This window comes from Erpetoichthys calabaricus, chromosome 2 (assembly GCF_900747795.2).
Source record: "Erpetoichthys calabaricus chromosome 2, fErpCal1.3, whole genome shotgun sequence".
Taxonomy (NCBI): domain Eukaryota; kingdom Metazoa; phylum Chordata; class Cladistia; order Polypteriformes; family Polypteridae; genus Erpetoichthys; species Erpetoichthys calabaricus.
This window is the reverse complement of record NC_041395.2, coordinates 174,261,726-174,288,833: the sequence shown is the minus strand read 5'-3', so window position 1 is coordinate 174,288,833 and position 27,108 is coordinate 174,261,726. Positions and strand designations below refer to the sequence as shown.

The following is a 27,108-nucleotide window of genomic DNA, read 5'->3' as shown; positions in this document are numbered from 1 at the left end:
TAAAATCCTGCAGTACTTCTTTATATTCCCTGCTTTGTGCCCCAATAAATGCAAGTTATCGCCAATATACTACTTCTTCTTTCGGCTGCTCCTGTTAGGGGTTGCCACAGCGGATCATCTTCTTCCATATCTTTCTGTCCTCTGCATCTTGTTCTGTTACACCCATCACCTGCATGTCCTCTCTCACCACATCCATAAACCTTCTCTTAGGCCGTCCTCTTTTTCTCTTACCTGGCAGCTCTATCCTTAGCATCCTTCTCCCAATATACTCGGCATCTCTCCTCTGCACATGTCCAAACCAACGCAATCTCACCACTTCGACCGACTTTATTCTCCCAACCGTGCAACTTGAGCTGACCCTCTAACATACTCGTTTCTAATCCTATCCATCCTCGTCACACCCAGTGCAAATCTTAGCATCTTTAACTCTTCCTCCTGCTTCCTGGTCAGTGCCACCGTCTCCAACCCGTATAACATAGCTGGTCTCACTACCGTCCTGTAGACCTTCCCTTTCACTCTTGCTTATACCCGTCTGTCACAAATTACTCCTGACACTCTTCTCCACCCATTCCACCCTGCCTGCACTCTTTTTCACCTCTCTTCCACAATCCCCATTACTCTGTACTGTTGATCCCAAGTATTTAAACTCATCCACCTTCGCCAACTCTACTCCCTGCATCCTCACCATTCCACTGACCTCCCTCTCATTTACACACATGTATTCTGTCTTGTTCCTACTGACCTTCATTCCTCTCCTCTCTAGAGCATATCTCCACCTCTCCAACGTCTCCTCAACCTGCTCCCTACTATGACTACAGATCACAATGTCATCAACAAACATCATAGTCCAAGGGGACTCCTGTCTAATCTCATCTGTCAGCCTGTCCATCACCATTGCAAATAAGAAAGGGCTCAGAAGCAAACATTGCATCTGTGGTGCTCTTTCTTGATATGGAACCATACTGCTGCTCACTAATCATCACCTCCCTTCTTAATCTAGCTTCCACTACTCTTTCCCATAACTTCATGCTGTGGCTTATCAATTTTATTCTCCTGTAATTACTGCAGTCCTGCACATCCCCCTTATTGTTAAATATCAGCACCAGTACACTTCTTCTCCATTCCCCAGGCATCCTCTCACTTTCCAAGATTCCATTAAACAATCTGGTTAAAAACTCCACTGCCATCTCTCCTAAACCCCTCCTTGCTTCCACAGGTATGTCATCTGGACCAACGGCCTTTCCATTTTTCATCCTCTTTATAGCTGTCCTTACTTCCTCCTTGCTAATCCGTTGCAATTCCTGATTCACTATCTCCACATCATCCAACCTCTTCTCTCTCTCTCGTTCTCTTCATTCATCAGTACTCTTTTCTTCTGCTCAATACACTATCCTCGCTTGTGAGTACATTTCCATCTTTATCCTTTATCACCCTAACCTGCTGCACATCTTTCCCAGCTTGGTCCCTCTGTCTAGCCAATCGGTACAGGTCCATTTCTCCCTCCTTAGTGTCCAGCCTCTCATACAACTCATCATATGCCTTTTCCTTAGCTTTCGCCACTTCTCTCTTCACCTTGCGCCTTATCTCCTTGTACTCTTGTCTACTTTCTGCATCTCTCTGACTATCCCACTTCTTCTTTGCCATCCTCTTCCTCTGTATACTCTTCTGTATTTCATCATTCCACCACCAGGTTTCTTCCTTCTTCTTTCCAGATGTCACGCCAAGCACCCTTCTTGCTGTCACCCTTACTACATCTGCTGTAGTTTCCCAGCTGTCTGGTAACTCTTCACTGCCAACCAGTGCCTGTCTCACCTCCTCCCTAAACTCAAGTTATCGCCAATATACTAATAACCCAATTGTGCTTCACTCACTCAGAATATTGAACCAATGTAGAAAGCATTTTAAGATGGAGAATCATTTATCTGTGGCACCTCTGCATGAGAACCACCTTTTTCAACCCTCACAAAAATATGCAATTTTTAATATCTGGGAAACACTTGGGATTAAATTGCTTAGAGATCTTTATATAGACAACATCTTTGCATCATATGAACAATTACATTCCAAATTTAACTTTCCAGCAACACATTTCTTTCACTGTCTTCAAATTAGAAACTTTGTCAAACAGAACCTGCCCAATTTTCCTCATCTCACACCTTCCCCTATGCTGGAAAAAATATACCTCAGTTTCAAGAACTCAGACAGCATTTCTGTAATATATAAAATTATTTTACAGTCCCTCCCTTTCAAAGATCCAAGAAGACAATGGGAAAAGGATCTCTCACTCAACATGTTAGAAAAGGAGTGGAAGGGAGCAATGCAGAGAATTCAGTCGAGCTCCATATGCGCAAAGCATACAATTATTCAACTCAAAATTATATTTTGAGGACATCTGTCTCACTTAAAACTGTCCAAAATATTTCCAGGGCAAGATCCAACCTGTGAACGCAGTAGTCAAGTTCCAGTCTCACTGGGTCACATGTTTTGGGCCTGCACCAAATTAACATCATTCTGGACAAAAATTTTTTAAGTGCCTTTCAGACAGCCTTAGTGTCAAAATCTCTCCTAACCCATTAACAGGTGTGTTTGGTGTTCTTCCAGATGGGCTTAAAGTGGAGAAGGACAAACAAACTGTGATTGCCTTCACTACACTATTGGCACGCAGACTTAATTTGCTAAACTGTAAGAATCCTAACTCTCCTCTTTTAAGTCAGTGGGTAACTGATGTTGTATACTATTTGAAATTGGAAAAAAACAGATTCTCAGTTAGAGGATCTATGCAGAACTTTTTCGGGAACCTGGCAGGATCTAATTAATAATATTTTAGACTAAGCTCTTAAAGCACTGAGGAAGTAGATTCTCTTCCCATTTCTTTTTCTTCTCCATTTATCTGTATCCACCTATTAAACTCATCAATTTATTTATTTTTACTAGCTTTAAGTTTTACTCCGTTGGCCATGCTGTCTTTGTCAGGGGTGGGGGTTGATTTGTTTTCAGTCCTATTTTTTGTAAAGATAGATAGATACTTTATTAATCCCAAGGGGCCAAGGGGAAATTCACATACTCCAGCAGCAGCATACTGATACAAAAACAGTATTAAATTAAAGAGTAATAAAAATGCAGGTAAAAACAGACAATAACTTTGAGTAATGTTAACGTTTACCCGAGGGTGGAATTGAAGAGTCACATAGTTTGGGGGAGGAATGATCTCCTCAGTCTGTCAGTGGAGCAGGACAGACTGCTGTCACTGAAGCTGATCCTCTGTCTGGAGATGACACTGTTTAGTGGATGCAGTGGACTCTCCATAATTAATAGGAGCATGCTCAGTGCCCATCGCTCTGCCATGGATGTCAAACTGTCCAGCTCCGTGCCTACAATACTGCCTGCCTTCCTCACCAGTTTGTCCAGGCGTGAGGCATCCTTCTTCTTTATGCTGCCTCCCCAGCACACCACAGCGTAGAAGAGTGCGCTCGCCACAACTGTCTGATAGAACATCTGCAGCATCTTATTGCAGATGTTGAAGGACGCCAGTCTTCTAAGGAAGTATAGCCGGCTCTGTCCTCTCTTGCACAGAGAATCAGTTTTGGTAGTCCAGTCCAATTTATCATCCAGCTCCACTCCCAGGTATTTATAGGTCTGTACCCTCTGCACACAGTCACCTCTGATGATTACGGGGTCCAGGGGGCTTGGGCCTCCTAAAATTCACCACCAGCTAATTGACTATTTGTATGGAATGATGACAATAAAAGAAAAAAAGAAAAAGGGCCATGGTGCACGTGCAAATTCAAATACCTGTCAGCTAGAGCTTCTTGAAAGTAATTTCCAGCTTCCCTACATGAAATAAATAGTAATATCATGTGTACTGTAGATCATGAAGTTGTATGTGATTGCTTAGGAATTTCATGTGTTAATTTAGTTATTTTAGTGTTTTTAAAAAGTAATAAATATTAATAAATATATTTTTCCCAGTATGTCACAAAGGCATAGAACAGTACCTTTAGAAATTAAAAAGCAGATTATAAGGAGGGTATTTTTTTGAATAAAGGAATGGCACATAACATAATTATTGGACTTACTAACAGCTGGCCATAAAAGTAGCTAGTGCAGAGTATGGATAGAGATCCAGTACATGCAAGCCTTTAATGGATGCTTCTATTCAACTAGACTCCATTGGCTTGAGTGCCTGGTCACCAGTAAGTCACTTTAAGGATTCTGGCATGGTCCAACTCTCAGAGCTGGGGATAGAGTGGCAGGTAATGTTGCCTCCTATCCCAGGGGAGTTGTGTGATGCAGGCAGGGTCAGTGGCAAAAATATGCGAGCATAGGATAAAGCAAATGACATTGCATGGAACCATGTGGAAAGAGCTTTGGAATGTTACAACAGCAGCAGCAGCAACTTTGGCAACAACCTATAATATGACTATCACTATAACCCGCAATGCCAACCCCTCCCTCAGTCTCCAGCTTCCTTGTCGCACAATCATTACAATACATACAGTATCTCACAAAAGTGAGTACACCCCTCACATTTTTGTAAATATTTTATTATATCTTTTCATGGGACAACGCTGAAGATATGACACTGATACAATGTAAAGTAGTCAATGTACAGCTTGCATAACAGTGAATATTTGCTGTCCCCTCAAAATAACTCCGCACACAGTCATTAATGTCTAAACTGTTGGCAACAAAAGTGAGTACACCCCTAAGTGAAAAATGTCCAAATTGTGCCCAAAGTGTCAATATTTTGTGTGGCCACCATTATTTTCCAGCACTGCCTTAATTTTCTTGGGCATGGAGTTCATTATAGCTTCACAGGTTGCCACTGGAATCCTCTTCCATTCCTCCATGACAATCATGGAGCTGGTGGATGTTAGAGACCTTGCGCTCCTCCACCTTCCGTTTGAGGATGCCCCACAGATGCTCAATAGGGTTTAGGTCTGGAGACATGTTTGGCCAGTCCAGCACCATTACCCTCAGTTTCTTTAGCAAGGCAGTGGTCATCTTGGAGGTGTGCTTGGGGTCATTATCATGTTGGAATACTGCCCTGTGGCCCAGTTTCCGAAGGTAGGGGATCATGCTCTGCTTCAGTATGTCACAGTACATGTTGGCATTCATGGTTCCCTCAATGAACTGTAGCTCCCCAGTGCTAGCAGCACTCATGCAGCCCCAAACCATGAAACTCCTACCACCATGCTTGAATGTAGGCAACACACACTTGTCTTTGTACTCCTCACCTGGTTGCTGCCACACACGCTTGACACCATCTGAACCAAATAAGTTTATCTTGGTCCCATCAGACCACAGGACATGGTTCCAGTAATCCATGTCCTTAGTCTGCTTGTCTTCAGCAAACTGTTTGCGGGCTTTCTTGTCCATCATCTTTAGAAGAGGCTTCCTTCTGGGACAACAGCCATACAGACCAATTTGATGCAGTGTGCAGCGTATGGTCTAAGCACTGACAGGCTGATAGCCCCCTCCCCCCATCATGCAAGCACCACTAATATATCTATTTTCAAAAGACAACCTCCGGATATGATGCTGAGCACGTGCACTCAACTTCTTTGGTCGATAATGACGAGGCCTGTCCTGAGTGGAGCCTATCCTTTTAAACTGCTGTATGGTGTTAGCCACCGTGCTGTAGCTCAGTTTCAGGGTGTTGGCAGTCTTCTTATATTCTAGGCCATTTATGTAGAGCAACAATTCTTTTTTTTCAGATCCTCAGAGAGTTCTTTGCCATGAGGTGCCATGTTGAACTTCCAGTGACCAGTATGAGAGAGTGTGAGAGCGATAACACCAAATTTAACACACCTGCTCCCCATTCACATCTGAGACCTTGTAATACTAACGAGTCACATGACGCCGGGGAGGGAAAATGGCTAATTGGGCACAGTTTGGACATTTTTCACTTAGGGGTGTACTCACTTTTGTTTCCAGTGGTTTAGACATTAATGGCTATGTGTTCAGTTATTTTGGGGGGACAGCAAATTTACACTGTTATACAAGCTGTACACTGACTACATTGTATCAAAGTGTCATATCTTCAGTGTTGTCCCATGAAAAGATATAATAATATATTTACAAAAATGTGAGGGGTGTACTCACTTTTGTGAGATACTGTATATTCCACCTATTGTACATCTTCCACTAATAGTTTCTTATAGTGCTGGGTGGTATATCGGTCCATACCAAAAACTGTTTATTTTTGTTATGATATGGATTTTTCTTATACCGCAACACCAGTTTAAATAGCCTAAACAATGTTCAGAACGTGACGCAGCGGGAAACTGTTTAAGGGGGGGCCTTTTTCACTGCTGCACCGCTAAACACATGCAACAGAGTACATGCGTTAGTGATGGTACTGAACGGTAAAAATGGACAGAGAACATTCTAAAACTGAAGCTGTAGCAGACAATAAAGTTGAACGTGATGACACAGAAGAACTTTTGCCGAATAAAGGAGCTGTGTCTGTTGTCTGGAGATACTTTGGTTTTAAAAGGTCGGATGTGGAGCATTATGTTCAAATGTGTGAATACTGTTTCTATACTACTGGATAATACTGCAAGCCAAGTTGTACTTATTTTTTTTTTCAGTACTGTGTAATGTACCTGGGTACTGTGTAATAGTGTGACAACGTGTTGACTTTATTTTCGACATTTCTACTTTATTCTCGCCGTTTATATTGATATTAAAGTCGACATGTTGACTTTATTCTCGTAATTTGTCGTTAAAGTAGAACATCGTAAACTACATCTTAAAATGAATATTTAATTTAATACTAGATTTTCTCAAACCCTGTCATAAATTATGTAGCACATTAAATGCTTTGTGTTAAGTGTTCCCCAAACCACGTTAATCGCTACGTGCTTCTTAAACTGACTTCCTCTTGTACTAAGAGGAGGCGCAGGCAGCGATCACCACACAGAATATATTAATTTAATGATATTCCTGCTCCCTGAACATTTAGAATGCTAAGATAAATACTTGATATAATTTTCATGATGAAATGCATTAAAGCATGTATTAATCGTGTGGGGGTACATGGAGGTTGCACTGCTGCCTCACAGCAAGGGGGTCCCGGGTGTTCCCTGCCTTGAATTTGCATGTTTTTCTGGTGGGTTTACTCGGCGTGCTTCGATTTTCTTTCAAAGTCATGATAATGTGGGATTTTGTTTTGCTATATTGACCCTGCTAGTGTATGTGTTGCTTCTATTCACCCTGAGATGTGCTCCTGCCTCGCAGACAATGCTTGCTGGGATGGGCGCAACCCTGAATGGATGGCATAATTAAACATGTATAACAATGATTTTTTTTAAGTTCTGAACGTTCTGTGGTCTAAGATTATAATTAGTTTTAATTTCACAAAGACGATTATCGTGTGGTGATTGGTTATGTGGAGAAAGAAAAAGGAAGGATAGGAACTGGGGGTTTGGTACGTCAGACAGAGACAGCACGCATGCAATAAAGAAAGCCCGCTCAGAAGAACATCCGTTGAATTCTGTGTTCGTGTCTCTGACCACCAGATCACAAACCCAACATTTACACAATATTTTAGTTAAACCAGTGTGATACCCATTCATACATCCAGTTTTTTGGAGCCTTGTCACACCTGCCATAAAGTTCTCTACACTGAACGTACACCTGGGGACCCCTTACTGCAAGGGAGCAGCACTACCGCCACACTACCATGCATGTTTAATACCTGCTTTAATGCATTTCATCATGAAAATGATATCAAGTATTGATCTTAGCATTCTAAATTTTCAGAGAGTAGGAATATCATGAAGTGAATGTATTCTGTGCGGCGATCCCTGCCTGCGCCTCCTCTTAGTGCAGAGGAAGTCATTTTAAGTAGCGCGTAGTGATTAACAACTGGGTCGGGGAACACTTAACACAAAGCATTTAATGTGCTACATTAACTTATGATGGGGTTTGAGAAAATCTAGTAAATTAAACATTGATTTTAGGATGAAGTTTAGTTTACGACATTGTACTTTAATGACAACATAAACTATGAAAATAAAGTGGAAATGTCGACTTTAATCTCGACATAAGCGTCGAGATTAAAGTGGAAATGTCAAGAATAAAGTCAACATGTCAACTTTACTCTCGACATATAGTTTTTTTTTCTTCACCGTGGCCCTAATACGCTTCCGTAGGGCTATACCACAAATAGCATTATAAGTGCAAGTTGCAGTTTTATTATTTATGTATATAGCTTAGCTTGAAGCAAGCTCCATATTAATGCAATTTGCCTTAATAATGGTTCAGTTAGTAAAGATGTCTCACCAAGTTGCACTGGTTTTATTTTATTTTTATTTGGTGAATACTGTGTAATGCACCTGGGTTTGAAGTCTTGAAGTAAATAGTATTATTACCAGAATTTGCACTATTATTTATTTAAGTGTTATTTATTATTTTAACTATTATGCAGTTTAATGATGGTAAAGATGTTTAAAAAGTCACTTTAACGTGTCAGTGGACAGAGATTGTTAACGTTAACAAAAAAGTGTAGTTGGTTTACAAAAAATATTTACTTTTCATTCCTTTTCTAAGACATGTTCAGTGCAATACAACTTTTGACAAGCACCTCTGGATATTTTACTATGTCTCAATGCCTCTTTGGATGGTTGAAAATATGTTGTCAAAATTATAGTTTAAGTTCTCTGCAAAATTTGTTCAATAAAAAGGTTTTATATTTTGACTGCAACTGTCATGCAATGTGATTCCTTCTTTTCATTAGTGCCACCCCCTTGAAAACTATCACTTTATGGGGCCATGCAAACCTGTATTAATACTTGTGTGCACATTAAAATGTTTTTTGTACAATGCTCGTGACAGTGGAATAGGTTATTCTTAGCCAGTCTACTACAGTAATTGCAGTGGAAAATGTTAACATCCACTCATGCATGGGGAAAAAAATACCGTGAAACCGATATAATTTTGAAAAAAACGTGATATAGAATGTTGGTCATACTGACCAGCACTAGTTGCTTACCACAAACTAATGCATCTCTTTAAGTGAGGTACTACTGTACTTTGTTTTAATACTTTGTATTTTTTTTTATCTCTAGCAAATGAAGATTGAGCGTATGGCACAGAAACAGAGTGAGCAGGGACAGCCTCCTCAACAGGGAGCTATATCTTCATTCCCCAATCAGACACCGTTGACCCAGGCTTCACCAAATTTTCAGCAGCCTCTTCAACCCCAGCAAATGCCTACAAACATCAATCCAATGGGCTCTAATGGTCCACAAGTACCTTTCCTTCCTCAGAGCCAAATGGGACCACCTGGACCTCAGCTCCACCAAAGCCATCCTACTCAGCAGGGCTTCTTAGGCCCTCAGGAAGTACCTGGGTCACAAGGTATACAGAGACACCCTGCTCCACTTGGGCCCATTGGGCCTCAGGGTCCTCCAGGTATGCCAAATAACAAAGGAATACATATTTCTCCTGGGATTCCCCCTGGACAGCGAGGAATACAAGGACCACCTGGAGGCATGCCAGGACACCAACCCTGTGGAATAGGACCAAGAGACAGTCAAGGGTCCCCTATCCAGGGTAACATGATGGGACCTCAAGACCTAAGGGGAATCCCTAACCAGGGTACATTAGTGAACCATCCTCTTGATCTGGACATGAGAGGGCACCAAGTGCCCCCAGTGCAAGGGGCTATGATGGGGCAACCATCTCATGGACTACAGGGACAGCAAAACCAGTCTAGAGGTCCTCAAGTTCCACAGGTGCATGGTAATATGCAAGGGCATGGAAATATGCCAGTGCCGGGAAATATGCAACCGCATGGTAACATGCCAGGACCAGGAAACATACAAGGGCCAGGCAACATGCAGGGACACGGTGGCATGCCTGGGCCAGGGAACATGCAGGGACATGGCGGCATGCCAGGGCCAGGGAACATGCAGGGACACGGCGGCATGCCTGGCCCGGGGAGCATGCCAGGGCACGGCGGCATGCCTGGCCCGGGGAGCATGCCAGGGCACGGCGGCATGCCTGGCCCGGGGAGCATGCCAGGGCTCGGCGGCATGCCTGGCCCGGGGAGCATGCCAGGGCACGGCGGCATGCCTGGCCCGGGGAGCATGCCAGGGCACGGCGGCATCCCTGGCCCGGGGAACATGCAAGGACATGGGAACATGCCAGGGCCAGCTAGTATGCAGGGTCCAGCACCGTATATTCAACAAGGAAAGCCACCATTGTTAGGTGAAGGACCCAGACCTCCTTTTAACCAGGTAAGTGAGGGAAGCCTTTACTCAATCTAAAAATGGATATGGCTAGTACCCATAGTGTTAGTAGACTTTGTTCTTTAAATTCCAAAAAACATAAGATTTAGGTGTTCAATTGGTGCCCAAGCATTTATTTCAATGTACATACTGCTGGATGATTTGGGATATGACCTGGATCTTAACTGAAGATTAGTTTTTATTTAAAATGTATCTGGGAATACACTTAGTGGCCATTTTATTATGTACACCTGCTCATCCCACATATCCCACTTCTTAGTCTGTGCTAGCACAGAGTACACACATTTCAAAATGAGGATTTGTAAAATCACAGGCACAAATGGCTTTTAATGTAGCATGTTTGTCAGCATCATACGTGCATTTAGAAGTGTTGCAGGTAAAGCAGCACTTTTTGAAGTTTTATTCAATGGCTGTATTACTGCTGCATTGGGGTAAAAATCCAGCTAAAAGAAGTCCTCTTGTTGGAAACAGGCACATGGAGGTGGACTTATCCAGTGCATTATACTGACTGCACTTAAAATATAAGGACTGTGTACAGTATTTGTTCCATAAGTGGCTTAATAGAATACTCAAATTGTAATAGCTGTTTATAGGTGGGTAGATTTCTAGATAACCTATCTAAACAGATGTTGGTTATAAAGCACATTTTTAATTAAGTCAAGGGGGCCTATGTGTTAAATTTGCAAACGACCCAAAATGCACAGAATGTAGATTTTAACTTGATATAGAAAAAGTAAACTTTTGTGAAAATAATGCAAGAAATTAGATGTGTTTACACGGTGATTGGTGGTGTGGAGCTAAAAAGTGTCCCCTGAGATATTTGGTAGGCCTTTGTAGGCTTACTGCTGTACTTAACCAAATAATGTACAAAAGACAGTTAGACAGCTATATTGTACAGTCTGGAGATTGAAGTTAAAATTTGTGTAAAAGATGTATGGTAATTTATGTTGAAGATTATGGATTACTATGTGAAGTTACAATTTCACTGTTGCATGAGAGATCATGGTATGTTCAAAGGTAATGCAGAGGGAAACTTCCAAATCCAACTCCTAAGTTAAGATCTCTAAGTAAAGGTTAGAGCTGAACCTTTTTACTCTGAACAAACTAGAGATTCAGGGGTGATGTAAAAGTAAGTAAGTAAATAACTAGCTTTTTTCCAAAACTATGAAATCTCTGACTAGTAGTACAAGAAAAAAGTAAACTTTGCACAGATGTGAGATGTAATTTGTATTATGTATTAAGTTGCTTTGCAACACATTTGAAAAAACACCTTTGGAACAGTTATTCAGAATATACTGAAAGAATCTGAGAAATTTGTTGGGGTATACAGTGGTTTCTTCTGTAATTGTCTTTATACTGTATTCTCATAAGGCACTTATGTTCATTTTAAAAAGCTAAAAAGATGTTTTGATGGGCATGTCAGAAGAGCAAATCAAGACTGTACCAGCAGAACATTTCAGTTGATTCCTCAATTTTATTTTCAGGTTCAGAATCAAGGACCTCCACCTCTAATGTCTGGGATTGTGCAACAGGGCCCTGGCCCCAGCAAAGGTAATGCAAGCTTCAGAAATATGTTGAATTAGGGTGGCACAGATGATTGTCTGCTGCTGTTGCTTTCAGTATATGATTTGTAATGTTCAACATATGTAAAGCTGTTGATTCTTTATTTTTGTTTTATTCTTCTTCCTAATTCTTAACTATTTAAAACACTCTATTAGATGATGATATCCTCTCTACATATCCTATATAGAACTATTAAGTTTTCTCACACTTGAATATGGCAGGTTCTCAGTAGTCTGTGCTTTTTTTTTTTTTATATACATTATACAGCATGCATCAGGTTACATGGTTCAAACCTATAACACATAATTTGTTATCTATTTGTATTTTGGTTTGTATTGTACTGTTTGTAGTCACTGGTAAGTGCTAATGATTATCATGAAAATTAAATCGGCAAAAAGTTGATCTAATACTCAAAGCTTTTCATGCTGCATTTTTATAACAAGTCTTATTACAAAAATTCATGTGTTCTTAGATTTGATTTCTTTAGCTTCCTTTAATGGTCAACGTTTAGTAGAATCCTTAAATTAAAAATTGACTTTGGCAGTACTGCATCTGGCAGTCAAACATATTAATAAAACCTAAGAAATGATTTGAGGAGCACTGTCTTTTTTGCCTTGGTTAACATTTGAATCATCACAAAGGCAAAAATACTAGTTCTTGTAGTCTCAGCTTTGTGTTACACGCTGAATTTACTCTTTTGCGAAGGAAAAATGTATCCCGGAAACAAGCCAGATAAATTAAAAGATAGTCCTCTCCTATAGTCAATGTGCTGTTTTTGAGTACGCAAAAAAATATTTATAAAGCCTCAAAACAAGACATATGGCAGACATACCTCACCCAGTAGCACAAGACTAAACTCTCACACATGCATAATTACTATTTCACCTTGGCCATAAAATCAAATGTGATACCTCACAAGTGTCCTTTCTGGCTATATTTAATTTTCATTTGAATAGAACATGAACAGCTGAGATATTTGTAGATTGGGCTTTGAGGGAATTTAGACTTGGTCATTTAATTCACTACTTGTTGTTCTGGCTTCATTTTAATGGAACAGAGCGATATGTGATCATGTAAGCAGAACTCAATGTGTTGGATGTAACAGAGATATATGTTAAATTGGTTTTTTTTTAAACAAACTTATAAATAGAGAACCATACAACTTCCAGACTTTATAGGTCATTATTAGTTGAAGTCCTTTCTGGATAGTTTTATATTATTAGCCAATGCATTAATAGTTTGTTTTTTTTTTCTCTCTCTGTAGTACATCATTTTTTTAATCTCTTTGTTTATTTACACAATAGTTAGCCTGCTGCCTCACAGATCTAGCATCCCAGATTAAAATCTAGAATCTGCTAGATACACATGTGAAAGTTGCACATTCTCCTTTGTGTGTTGTTCTGTGTATTCTGCTTTTTCCTTCCAAGTTCAAAAATCAGTCATTATAGTTCATTTGTTGATTGTAAGCTTGCAGTGACTTCTTGTACAGGATCTGCAATGAATTGGCACCCAGTGCACTGTTGATTCTTGCTTTTTATCTGATACTTCAGGAGTAGACTCAGGTACTGGAGAAAGCTCACCATTCAAGAGTCTGGTATCAGGGCCTTTTTTCCTTCAGTATATGCTACATTTAAACTATGAGGGTTTGATGCCCAAATCGTAATTGGTGAAGAAAGCCAATCTGTTATATATGGTGTTTAAATTACATAGTTTAAATCTGGCCTTAGAGTTTACATTTGCATTCAGTGTATGTGGAATGTATGGGCTGCACTTGTGATGTGATGCACGAACGTGTATCCCTATGTTTTGTTTTTTTTTTGTTTTTGCTTTTCAGTTTTTTGTATTTTAGAAGAGAGCTCGTTTTCTAGGTATGATTAGTAGCTTTATCACCTCATAAATGTAATAAAAATTCTGTTTCCTCGCTGCTCCAATAACTATTCATGTCATCCACCATGAATGGTTTAACCTGGTATTAAGCCAGGTCCTCCACACACTTAACACCTTACACATTTTGTCCTTTGTTTTAAAATTTTGTTCTGTTTACATACTTGAGTAGTTAAAAGTTACCTGATAAGCACTTAAACTCATATTTGCAGATTTGTTCTTTTTTGTTGTAAATAAGAATATTTACTAAATAAATTCTATATTTATTGAGGAGGAAATATTTAATGCATTGAGTTGTTTAATTTGTGTAGCACATAGTCGTATAATGCCTTAATTTATATAAGAGACTTGGTCAGTGATGTTATGTCTTCAGACCTTTATAAGCTTGCGGAAAAAAACATTTAGTTAACAAATTTAAGCAATCATGACTGATTTCATCTGGGCTTCTTATGTTCTAATGATTGTCAGAATCTGATTAAAAATTACATTTTAACCACAGAGATAAAGTTCAAATCCTTCTTCATATATTATTTTTAGATCAGATGTGGTTTACACATCTTGGAGGTGAACTTTAGCCCATGTGAAGTGAGCACTTACGGAAAGTGGGTGATCACAATAGCAAAGTTCTAATTTTTAAATTCACAAAGATTTCTTGCAGCAAGGTTAAGCGTGGATGGTGCAGTATCTGTGGGAGTACTGTAGAAATACATTTTTTTTTTTAGCAAGCATCAGTTAAAATGACATAGTTCCATCATTCAGTCTTTAGTGTATCAAGGAGACATTGCAATGGAAAATATTCATGTAATATTATCCAGGGGATCTCAACCTGTGGCCTGTTCAGTTGAACATGCAGTGCAGTCAAGCTTTTGGATGTTACTGACACACTGTCCTAAATAATTTGCATTGGTCGATTCCCTACCTATTTGTTTGTGTTTCTGTTAGATAAATTTATTTGAATCCTTTACGAGGCTTCATGAGTACTTTTAATTGTATGTTCATCCTCGCAACACAAATGGCAGACTTTTAGGAAATAGGGCATGCAGAAGAGAAAGGCCCTCAAAATCTAAGATTTTATTTTTTAACACTGGCACAGACAACCCTCATTGTATATGACTGCACCTTCTCTCTTATGTACCAAATTAAGTCACATTTCATGAACAGTAATCTGCCATCATAACATTGTTGTGTTCACTCTCACTTGTCTCCTGACTGTTAAGAATTAGTCTTCTTCAGAGAGCATCAGAAAACACACTATAAATATTTGTTATTTATGAAAAGTTAAGTTTTATTAAGAAAGCTGTTCTAGTGAATTTTAGAGGAAAGTTTTATTAAATAAATAGGGTTGTGATGTTGGTTGTATTCATACTAATTGTTAAAATGTGCCCTAATTTGTTTCTTTGTTTAGTGCATTTAAGATTTTATCTCAAATGGCTAAAGAAATACTGATGTCATTACCTGTTAAACATATAGTATATGTTCCGTTTTAAATGTAAGCCTAATATATTCTGTAGTCTCTTTTACAGGAAAACATTTTGATTTGTGATTATGTGACCCACTTAGCCCATTGACTGGTAGAGCTGCAGCCCTTAGGATAAACAAAAAAAAAAGTTAAGAGACCCCTGCATGATGTTTTTTAAACCCTCACTCATAGTACGCCCTGCATATCAAGGTGGACTTCATTGAGTAAAACGTTACTTTTAGCTGACTTAAAGCTAAAGAAGATAAACTTAAATCAATAAATTCCAGTCTTCTACAATGAAAGTAATTATGTTTGGTTTTTGTTTTCTTCATCGTCATGTATTTCTGTATTTGTCTGTAGATACCCGTGGACTTCCAAACCATCATCTGGGCCCCCATTTGGATAGACGAGGGCCTGATGGAGGTGGAGGACCTGATCAAACATCAGAAAGAGGAGGCCGTTTTTGGGGGGAGTCCCGTGATGGTCGCCGTGGTCCACCTTCTGATATGGATGGTTCAGATGAGAGATTCCATCTTAGAGCTGAAGAAAACTGGAGAATACAGCGTGGACAAGGTTCAGAGTTCCGAGAAAGTGATGGAAGAGGTCCCAGTAGAGGTGGCCCTCAAGGCAGCTGGGATGGACGTCGGCTCTCTGAGGAAAGATTCTCGCGTGAAAGTGATGAGCCAAGATTCAGAGGAAGACGAGAGGAGAGGTATGAACAGAACCTGCTTTCTCAGTGTCATTTCCACTGAATGTTTCCATTTTAACTTAGCGGGAAAAGTTATGAAATGGCCTCTATTTTGCACTATGCATTGCATTTCTGGAGTGTTTTTTAATATAACTCCAGCCAGATTTTATGAAAAGGCTCTTCACTCTAATGCTTGCATGTTTTTTTGAGTGTTAAGTCTCCTCTGGCTTTCTGTGATTTTCAACAGTGCCAGCAGGGTGCAGTTGCCGACACACTGATTTATGTGCATATTTAAATAGAAGCATACAGTGCATCCGGAAAGTATTCACAGCGCATCACTTTTTCCACATTTTATGTTACAGCCTTATTCCAAAATGGATTAAATTCATTTTTTTCCTCAGAATTCTACACACAACACCCCATAATGACAACGTGAAAAAAGTTTACTTGAGGTTTTTGCAAATTTATTAATAAAAAAATTGAGAAAGCACATGTACATAAGTATTCACAGCCTTTGCCGTGAAGCTCGAAATTGAGCTCAGGTGCATCCTGTTTCCCCTGATCGTCCTTGAGATGTTTCTGCAGCTTAATTGGAGTCCACCTGTGGTAAATTCAGTTGACTGGACATGATTTGGAAAGGCACACACCTGTCTATATAAGGTCCCACAGTTGACAGTTCATGTCAGAGCACAAACCAAGCATGAAGTCAAAGGAGTTGTCTATAGACCTCCGAGACAGGATTGTCTCAAGGCACATATCTGGGGAAGGTTACAGAAAAATTTCTGCTGCTTTGAAGGTCCCAATGAGCACAGTGGCCTCCATCATCCGTAAGTGGAAGAAGTTCGAAACCACCAGGACTCTTCCTATAGCTGTCCGGCCATCTAAACTGAGCGATCGGGGGAGAAGGGCCTTAGTCAGGGAGGTGACCAAGAACCCGATGGTCACTCTGTCAGAACTCTAGAGGTCCTCTGTGGAGAGAGGAGAACCTTCCAGAAGGACAACCACCTCTGCAGCAATCCACCAATCAGGCCTGTATGGTAGAGTGGCCAGACGGAAGCCACTCCTTAGTAAAAGGCACATGGCAGCCTGCCTGGAGTTTGCCAAAAGGCATCTGAAGGACTCTCAGACCATGACAAAGAAAATTCTCTGGTCTGATGAGACAAAGATTGAACTCTTTGGTGTGAATGCCAGGCGTCACGTTTGGTGGAAACCTGGCACCATCCCTACAGTGAAGCATGGTGGTGGCAGCATCATGCTGTGGGGATGTTTTTCAGCGGCAGGAACTGGGAGACTAGTCAGGATAAAGGGAAAGATGACTGCAGCAATGTACAGAGACATCTTGGATGAAAACCTGCTGCAGAGCGCTCTTGACCTCAGACTGGGGCGACGGTTCATCTTTCAGCAGGACAACGACCCTAAGCACACAGCCAAGATATCAAAGGAGTGGCTTCAGGACAACTCTGTGAATGTCCTTGAGTGGCCCAGCCAGAGCCCAGACTTGAATCCGATTGAACATCTCTGGACGACGCTTCCCATCCAACCTGATGGAGCTTGAGAGGTGCTGCAAATGGGCGAAACTGGCCAAGGATAGGTGTGCCAAACTAGTGGCATCATATTCAAAAAAGACTTGAGGCTATAATTGCTGCCAAAGGTGCATCGACAAAGTATTGAGCAAAGGCTGTGAATACTTGTGTACATGTGATTTCTCAGTTTTTTTATTTTTAATAAATTTGCAAAAACCTCAAGTAAACTTTTTTCATGTTGTCATTATGGGGTGTTGTGTGCAGAATTCTGAGGGAAAAAAATTAATTTCATCCATTTTGGAATAAGGCTGTAACATAACATAATGTGGAAAAAGTGATGCGCTGTGAATACTTTCTGGATGCACTCTATCTATAAGAGCGTGCAGCCATATGTGCTTAACATTTTATGTCCGATCACCTTGCCTTCAAGATCCTGACTTAATGGTAATCTCAAAATGCTGAACTTTCATCCATCCAGCCATCGTTTGGTTTAAAAAGCAAGACAATGGTTTGGGTAAGCCTTTAAATGCTTGTTGTTGGCAGGGAAATAAAATTGGACTGAAATGAGCCACTCACGTATTAAATCCAGGTACTAAAGCCATTCTTTTTAATTATATACATTAAATCTTAATGTGCATGCCACATTGCTTAAATTAAATTTAAAGTTTATAATTTCACATATACTGTAACAAGGAACTCCTGTTAGCACCACACTCCTTTTCTACTTTTTTGACTGTACTTCTTCACAGACCCAACATACTGGGATAAACAATTGCAGCAACTCAGATAAGATTTCATTAGACATGGCCATACACCTAAAACAACGGACAATCAAATAAGAGGAGATACTGCCATATCCAGTAACAACCTTCTGGCATATTAAAACAAAGACAACAAGGAACACATCTCCCTTTTTATCACCTATAACCCACAACTTGAAGTACTTCACAAAATTATAAAAGAACTTTACTAAATAATGATGACACACTGAGAGGTGTATTCCTAGAACTTCCCATCGTGGCATACGAACAATCACCAAATCTGGAGCAACTTATTGTCCTAAGCTACTTAAGTAAATCAACACAAAATGGTACATGTACCTGCCTACAGAAAAGATGTAAAACCTTTGCTCACATTTATAATACATCACATAAAGGGATAATTTTCCTGCAGATCATCTAATGTCCATCCATCCATCCATCCATTTTCTAACCCGCTGAATCCAAACAGGGTCACGGGGGTCTGCTGGAGCCAATCCCATCATCTAATGTGCTGCACCTAATTCTGTTTATGAAATTTCCCAACATTGCACTCTACAGGGAAGAAACTGGACAAACACTTTGCCAAAGAATGAATTTGCATAGGTTCCACATTAAGCATGGCAATAGAGATGTTCCTGTAAGAGTTTACTTCTGCAGCAATGGACAGTGTGAGAAAGATTTTAAAGTCAAAGTGCTTATGAGCAACTTCAAAAGATAGCAGTAGAGAAAGGAATGGGAAGTTAAACTGATGCAAAAATTTAACACAGTGCAACCATGGTTTAAATAGATAGATAGAAACCAAGAGTTTTATGACCAGATATGAGGACTATTTATATCACTCTTACTGACCTAGTCAATTTGATTACAAATCCATATTGTAAGAAAAATCATGGAAAAACTTTTTTGGATAAGTTACACATACATTGTTCTCCTTTCCTGCTAAAATAATCTTAAGGCTGGAGAGGTCTGTTGATTTTTTTACATTGAAGATGACCCACTTCAAGGTTTCCGAATGCTGTTTCGTTCCTAGTGTATATATAAACACAGGGAACTCTGAGTTCTGTACTACAACTTGCCTGAAGAAGGGGCCTGAGCTGCCTCAAAAGCCTGTATATTGTAATCTGTTTAGTTAGCCAATAAAAGGTGCAGTTTTGCTTCACTTCTCATTGCATCCATAACAGCTAACACTATACATCACCCTACTACTACGGACTGCATTTCTTGTTATCTAATTACAGCTACTGTTAGAACAGGAGTTTAAACAAAATGTTACATATTATTTTATATTGCATTCTTGTTAAAGAACAATTTTGCGTACAAATCATTGTAGTGAGTCATGTGTCAAATCAAACTGTTTTATGCCAGCTATACATGTTGTCCTACTATACTAGCAAATTGTTAGAAGAGAGCAGTTGCCTCTAAAAATGCTATACAGGTTTTGTATTTCTGAGCCAAGCTTGGCTTAGGCTCTTTGCTAGTACTAATGCTGCATTTATTTGGGTAAGGCATTATTCTCTTTTTATTTGGATTCTGGATGCTATGAATACAGTAAGTGTGTAGTTTTAATTTCAGCTACTTTTTTTTCTGTCATTCCCATGGCTGCCATTAATCACAAAGCCTTATCTCATTAGACATGAATCCCAGCATGTCCTGCATCAGGGAGAGTTGCTAAAAAAGAGATACCCTACACTGTGACACAGATGTTTTCTTTGTGCTTTTGCAGTTCACTGACCTTTTCTTCCATATACAGGTTTGAAAATTATGACGGCCCTATCGATGAATTTGAACAGTTGCGCTCAAGAGACCAGAGGCGGACTCCCCATGGTAGACACAACCAAGAATTTGATTATGAGCAAACAGATGAATCGTGAGTTTAAATTTCAGCCATTTCTCTGTGTATTTCTGTAAAATTTTGGTGAGCTAATGGGTCTCTTCATATTTGTATATAAAGAAAAGGATTTGAGCACATAGATACAGTCAAGTTATCCAGATTTCACAATTATTATCCATCCTCTTTAGAAAAGCATGGTGTCCTAAGTAAGGTGGCATCTAGACAGCAATATGTAATTGGTAGACAAATTGGTGTGTAGTTCAATGCTAACCACATAAAGAGAACATGTCTAATGAAGAGGCTTCTCTAGAAAGGTGTCTAAATTCCCATGTACAACTTTGTTTCACAAAACAATCATAATGCTGTTGGTTTCCATTCATGTGTAACCACTATGTGTGTTTTTCTAGCTTTCAAATTTCTTGGTGAAATCTGAACAGGTACACTAGCATTCTCATGTTTGAAAGCACCCATAAAGTTTCATTTTTCCAAGAAGTTACTTTGTATCAAGGTACTACTAAATTGATTTTAAAATATAACCAATGCATTAGTAAGAAGCGTTTGTTAATTGTATAAGCTGAAACTTTTTATTCAATTTGGTAATGCATGTAAATTGTCTTTCCTTGTGTTTTAAATATCTAGCATTTCCAAAGTTCAATTCTGGGATCACAAATGGCCAAAATGAAACTTTTTACACTTACTGTATAGCAAAGTACACGTAGCAGCTTGTAGGCGGTCATGATGTCGTCGACCTTGTTGCAAAGATTCCTAAAGCAGATTCCATCCAGACTACTGCCTTATCACGTCCACTTGCAACTCGTTTTGCGCCCTGGTTAAAGGACACTGCGGCCGTAGATCTTATATGCTTTTCCTCCTTTTTAAATAAAAAGAATCGTGGACTCATTGATGCTGTGATGGTGTCCTGCAGCGGTGTAGCTGTTCCCTTCCTTCAGCATATCCAAAACTTTTACCTTTTCTGCAATCATTTGCTTGTTCTGTTGGCGCTTGGACATGGCCCCTGAAGCAGTAGCACGTTAATGCTGAATGAGTGAGATGAGACTTCCTGGTTAATGCAGCACTCCGTCGCTGAGCCAATCAGCAACACACAGGAACTTAACTGCGTGTTCTGATTGGGTAGCTTCTCAGCCATCCGCCAATAGCATCTCTTGTATGAAATCAACTGGGCAAACCAACTTAGGAAGCAAGTACCAGAAGTAAAAAGACCCATTGTCCGCAGAAACCCGCGAAGCAGCGAAAAATCCGCGTTATATATTTAGATATGCTTACATATAAAATCCGCGAAGTCGTGAATCTGCGAAAAGTGAACCGCGAAGTAGCGAGGGATTACTGTACATAAAAGAATGTCTACAGTGGATTTAGACTTTTTATGTAATTTTTGCATTCTATTCAAAAATTAAGAAAATGGCCAATAAAGGGCAAGTGCCTTGATATTCTAAGTAGATTATGTCTGTTTTAATTTTTGCTACTTACGTGACTTTACTAATTGATATCAACTTCTTTTGTAGGTATCGCAGAGGAGGATCTCGACATGAGAGCAGAGGTGGACGGGGCTTTTCTGATGATTTTACTAATGAAGACAGCTTTGAGAAGGAGGAGAAAGGAAGGAGCTGGGAGTCTGGTGGCAACAGGGGCCGCAATCGAGGACCACATCGAGGTGAGTTGACATCTGTAAAAGATGTAATATCTGCAAGCTACAGAGGTTTATTTTTCATATTATTTCTGTCCATATGTGTAATCAATCCTCAGAATGTAATCTGCATATACAGCAAAGGAAAAAATGGTATTCAGGAGGTTTGAGAGGGGTATTTATAATATGAAATATTTACAACTTCATTACCTTTGATACTTAATGGTTATCAAGTAGGTTTTGGCACAGTGATCCACAATTCATGGATTGAATTAAACGTTTGATAGAATGCTTTAGGGAGTAGGGGGAAATAGCAGTTAGTGAAGTGAAGTTGAGGATGTGAAACTGTGGGGGAAGATGACGAGCTGCTGGCTATGTATATAATAACGAGATTTCACTGATTCAGTCATTATCATTCATTGTGTACTTCTAATACACTGTTAAACTCACACAGAACCTTTTAAACACATATCAATCACACCGGTTGAATTATGCATTTATTTACCAAATCCTCTACCAAAAAAAAAAATATTTTGCACCACATGTTCCTAATGTTACATACCTGTACTGCAGGATTTAATTAGAAAATGTTTTACAAGATTTGGTATAGACTAGTAACCTTTTTGATTTCATGATCACTATTTTGCCAATCCATGTGGCTCTAAATTGACCTTGTAAACTAGTATTTTTTGTTGATGATTTTAAGTTTACATTTTTAATGATTCTGCATTTCATACACAGTGTGTTTTGTAACAGTAGTTCTTAATTATTAACATTTTTAAAATTAAATGCAGTAATAATCCTGAGCAATAAAGAAATATAAAAACTGGAATCACAGAAGGACAATATTACTGTTATAGGATAACCATGGCAATTTTAAAAATAGTTATTTAGGTGAACATGTTTCACTTTTTTTTTTATCCTTGCAGTACAGTAGATTAGATGCCTGAAGAGCGCAGCTATAAATAACATTGTTTAGAATGGGGTTAATTGTGTGATGCGTCTTGATGGGATCTTGATAAGTGTCCACAAAATGCCCACAGTTTCATTTAAATAAAGATCATAGAAATGAGGTCCAGATGTAAACAAAAAAAAGAAATGTACATGACATCATTGAGAAATATATTTTTGTAGTCTTGTTGATTTTGTTAAAAAAAAGATTTTTGCAGATGGTATTTAATGAAGCAGGAAATAGTGGAGCAAAAAATTATTAGCACTTATCTGCATTTGAGAGATCATTGAGTCCATCTCTCGTGTTTAGTTAACTAAAGTCAAAGTTTTCTCACTACATCATTCATTCATTCATTTCATGAAATAGCAAAATATAGCCTGTTCTAAATTCCTGCTGTTCTTTTAGAAAAATATATGCTGTTTCTGTCTGAAGTGTACAGCAGCTACCATATATTTATATGCACTAATATGGAGTCAAGCAAAATGACACCTAATCTTTTTCTTTAGCCAATAAAAGGTATCATTTTGCTTGACTTCTCATTACATCCATAATGGCTAACACGGTACAACACCCAAGTACTACACACTAATATGAAATTTCAGATTTTCTTGATGAAAATGTCTTGTGAACAAGCAATATTTAAGCTAAAACAAATAGATAATTTTTAACAAAAACTCCTTAAAATGGGTTGCATTTGTGTGCATGCTTATTATAATGAGACTGTAACAATGTTCAAATTTAAGGATAAAATGCTTGTGCCATAATACTAAAATTAATAATAAGCTCCACATTTGACACAGTGTCAATCCAAAGGCAACAAAACCAATGACTGAAGCAAACAAGGTGTGGTGATAAATCTATTTTCCGTTCAGAGCAAGGACTACAGTTCAGTAGACAATCTGCATATTATGTTTAATATGTCTGTATAAGATGTTCTCCTGGAATTTGGCCACACTTCTACAAAAAGGAATGGGAAGAAATTTTTAAATTTAGATACGGTAGTTTGATGTAGACCTAAAGCACATCAAACAGATTTAATGCCCTAATTAAATGAATAGGTGCTTCCTTAAAGTAATACAATGTACACATTTATGCAACCAAGAAATCTTACTAAATAACCCTTTAGGTTTTCAGTTAGGGTACTGTTAGTTAAAAATCTTACTAAAGGTGAAAAAAGCTTGACTTAATTTGTGTTAATTGTAGCCTTTACATAAATTAAAGTGGAGCATTTAGTAATAGTATATGTACTTTTCGCTTCTACTTTCACAACACTCTTAAAATTTTATCTGTATGTTATGCATGATAAAAACTTTTTGTGCATGGATTTGTATGTGTATATTAATTGTGTGTGATAAATGATCCCTTCAGTAATACAGTATTTCCCAGACTGCTTTGCAGTTCAACCTGATTGGTGCACACAGGAAAATAGCACTGGAGGGAGCTGTCTTTTACTGTGTTCTCTTTGTAGTGGCAACATAACCGGGTGTTTTGTCATGTAGGGTCTTACGGTGGCCCAAATTTCCCATTTCCCATTACAATTTATTGTGTAGAACTAAGCAAAGTGCTTCAAAATCCATACATTCTGTGATCAGGTACGCTACTTCAGCACTTCATCCCACATTCTTTACCTATAATCTCTGGCAATTACACAGAATGAAAACCAGGCAGCAGAAAGACCTACACTTTTAACTATATATTATTGGTGATACATTTTATTATAATTTGTGCATCAAAAAAACAATGTAGCTTTTAAACCAAGGTCATTCAGCCTAATAATACTGGATGTATAATTTTGGGTGGTGCAATAACTTGCAATTGCATTTGATTCTTCCTGGTCAGCTCATCATCTGCACAGACCCAGACAGTCTGTTTTCATCAGAATGCAACATGGAAGTGAGAGAGAGAGAGCATACTTTTGCATGCCTCTCTTTATTGTCCCTGTGTAGCTCCTGACAAACGCACCTTCCAGGGCCATACACCAGTGGAATAGCTCAGGCACAGCTCATTTCCCAGTTGCTTTGTTTAAGCAGTTAATGTCCTCCTGTGGGGGATGCCTTATAGGCTCATGTAAGTCCAAACACAGTCATCCGTGCCAAACTAGTTTGATGTCTGCTTCATCCCCTTCACCATAAATTTCTCATCCTGTGTCTGTCTTAAACTCTCTTTGGTTAGGTAAACATCAAAGCAACACTGTTCCCATCAATAAAGTAAACCATGCCACCCAAAGCACTATCTACAGGTGCATCTCGATAAATTATAATATCAAAATTTATTTCAGTAATTCATTTCAAAAAGTGAAACTTGTTTATTATATAGATTCATTACACACAGAGTGATATATTTCAAGCATTTATTTCTTTATATTTTGGTTATTATGGCTTATAGCTAATGAAAACCCAAAATTAAGTATCTCAGAAAATTAGATTTGAATTAGATAAATTGTGAAAAACTTCAATATTGTAGTCTCATGGTGTCACACTCCTCTCGGCTAATTAACCCAAAACACCTGCAAAGGTGTCCTGAGTCTTTAAATGGTCTCTCATTCTTGTTCAGTAGGCCACACAATCGTGGGAAAGAAAGCTGACTTGACAGTTGTCCAGAACACAGTCATTGACACCCTCCACAAGGAGGGTAAGCCACAAAAGGTCATTGCTAAAGACATTGGCTGTTCACATAGTGCTGTATCCAAGCATATTAGTGGAAAGTTGAGTGGAAGGAAAAAATGTGGCAGAAAAAGGTGCACAATCAACAGGTATAACCACAGCCTTGACAAAATTGTGAAGCACAGCCCATTCAAGAATTTGGGGGAGAATTACAAGAAGTGGACTGCGGCTGGAGTTGGTGCTTCAAGAGCCACCACACACAGACATATCCGGGACATGGGCTACCACTGTCGCATTCCTTGTGTCAAGCCAGTCCTGAACCAGAGACAACGTCAGAATCGTCTTACCTGGGCTAAGGAGAAAACTGACTGGACTGTTACTCAGTGGTCCAAAGTCCTCTTTTCAGATGAAAGTCAATTTTGCATATCATTTGGAAATCAAGGTCCCAGAGTCTGGAGAAAGAGTGGAGAGGCACAGAATCTAAGTTGCTTGAGGTCCAGTGTGAAGTTCCCACAGTCGGTGATGATTTGGGGAGTCGTGTCATCTGCTGGTGTTGGACCACTGTGTTTTATCAAATCCAAAGTCAGTGCAGCCATCTACCAGGAAATTTTAGAGCACTTCATGCTTCCCTCTGTTGACAAGATTTAAGGAGATGCTGATTTTATTTACCAGCAGGACTTGGCACCTGCCCACACTGCCAGAGGTACCAGTACCTGGTTTAATGACCATGGTATCTATGGGGTATTGTCAAGAGGAAGATGAGAGACACCAGAGCCAACAATGCAGACGAGCTTAAATCTACTATCAAAGCATCCTGGGCTTCCATAACAGCTCAGCAGTGCCACAGGCAAATCACCTCCATGCCCCACCGCATTGATGCAATAATTCATGCAAAAGAAGTCCCGACCAAGTATTGAGTGCATACATGGACATATTTTTCAGTAGGCCAACGTTTCTGTATTAAAAATCATTTTTTTATTGGTCTTGTGTAATATTCTAATTTTCTGAGATACTGAATTTCAAGTTTTCATTACCTGTAAGCCATAATCGGCAAAATAAAAAGAAATACACGCTTGAAATATATCACTCTGTGTGTAATGAATCGATATAATTTGAGTTTCACTTTTTGAATTGAATTACTGAAATAAATGAACTTTTCAATTATATTCTAATTTATTGAGATGCACCTATAGTATTACATTTGCTTTGTTTAACTTTCAAATAAAGACATACAAAATATTTATCAACTTATATACAACATATCACACCACCACACTAGGTTGGAGAAACACCATGCAGATAGGGAAAAAGACAAGTTGTACTCTTACCAGTTCAAAAGAGGTGAATGTGTGTTACTGAACATATTCAAATTTTCAAGTTTCACTCTGAAAGTTTATACAAATACATTTTAAAGATGTCTCCTGAAACCCACAAGGTTATTTTTTTTAGTATACAGTTATGTAGAATTTTAGCCATACTGTACACTCCCAACTCTAAAGCATTATGGTACATCCAACCCAGCTCTAACCCCATTGCATTTAATTAGTTTTCACCTCCTAATCATCACTTTGCCTCCTAAACAATGCTAGTTTAACATTTCATTGAGTAATACTTTGACCTAAAAATAACGCATTGATTCCATACAAATATAGTTAGAAATTACATTTGAAATTTTTCTGTTCCCTAGATTTACTGTGTAGAAAGCTTGCCAACAGATGCTTGCAAGCCAAGCTCTGATAATGTGTTACATTCAAATGAGATTTCCTCCTTTTAAAGAGAAATCTCTTCTGCTTCCACAGCAGAATTAGAAAGCACATTTACTGAAGCAACAATAGAGAAATTTAGTGTTTTAGTGGAAAATGACCATTAATACTCCTAATTTTTCCTTCATTTCTTACTAAGCGTCTTAAAAGAAATGTATTGCTTTACTTGCATATAAA

At 38.9% G+C, this 27,108-nt stretch overlaps 1 protein-coding gene across 3 annotated transcripts in view; it reads left to right on the top strand.

The window, feature by feature from the left end:
* Positions 1-27,108, top strand: part of wdr33 (WD repeat domain 33) — a 197,542-nt gene that overhangs the window by 155,944 nt on the left and 14,490 nt on the right. For all 3 annotated transcript variants that reach the window (XM_028793092.2, XM_028793089.2, XM_028793093.2), the window contains exons 16-20: positions 9,075-10,247; positions 11,744-11,810; positions 15,526-15,877; positions 19,888-20,004; positions 21,492-21,640. In XM_028793092.2, the coding sequence (XP_028648925.2) occupies positions 9,075-10,247; positions 11,744-11,810; positions 15,526-15,877; positions 19,888-20,004; positions 21,492-21,640 (1,858 nt within the window). The remainder of the gene's footprint in view (positions 1-9,074; positions 10,248-11,743; positions 11,811-15,525; positions 15,878-19,887; positions 20,005-21,491; positions 21,641-27,108) is intronic.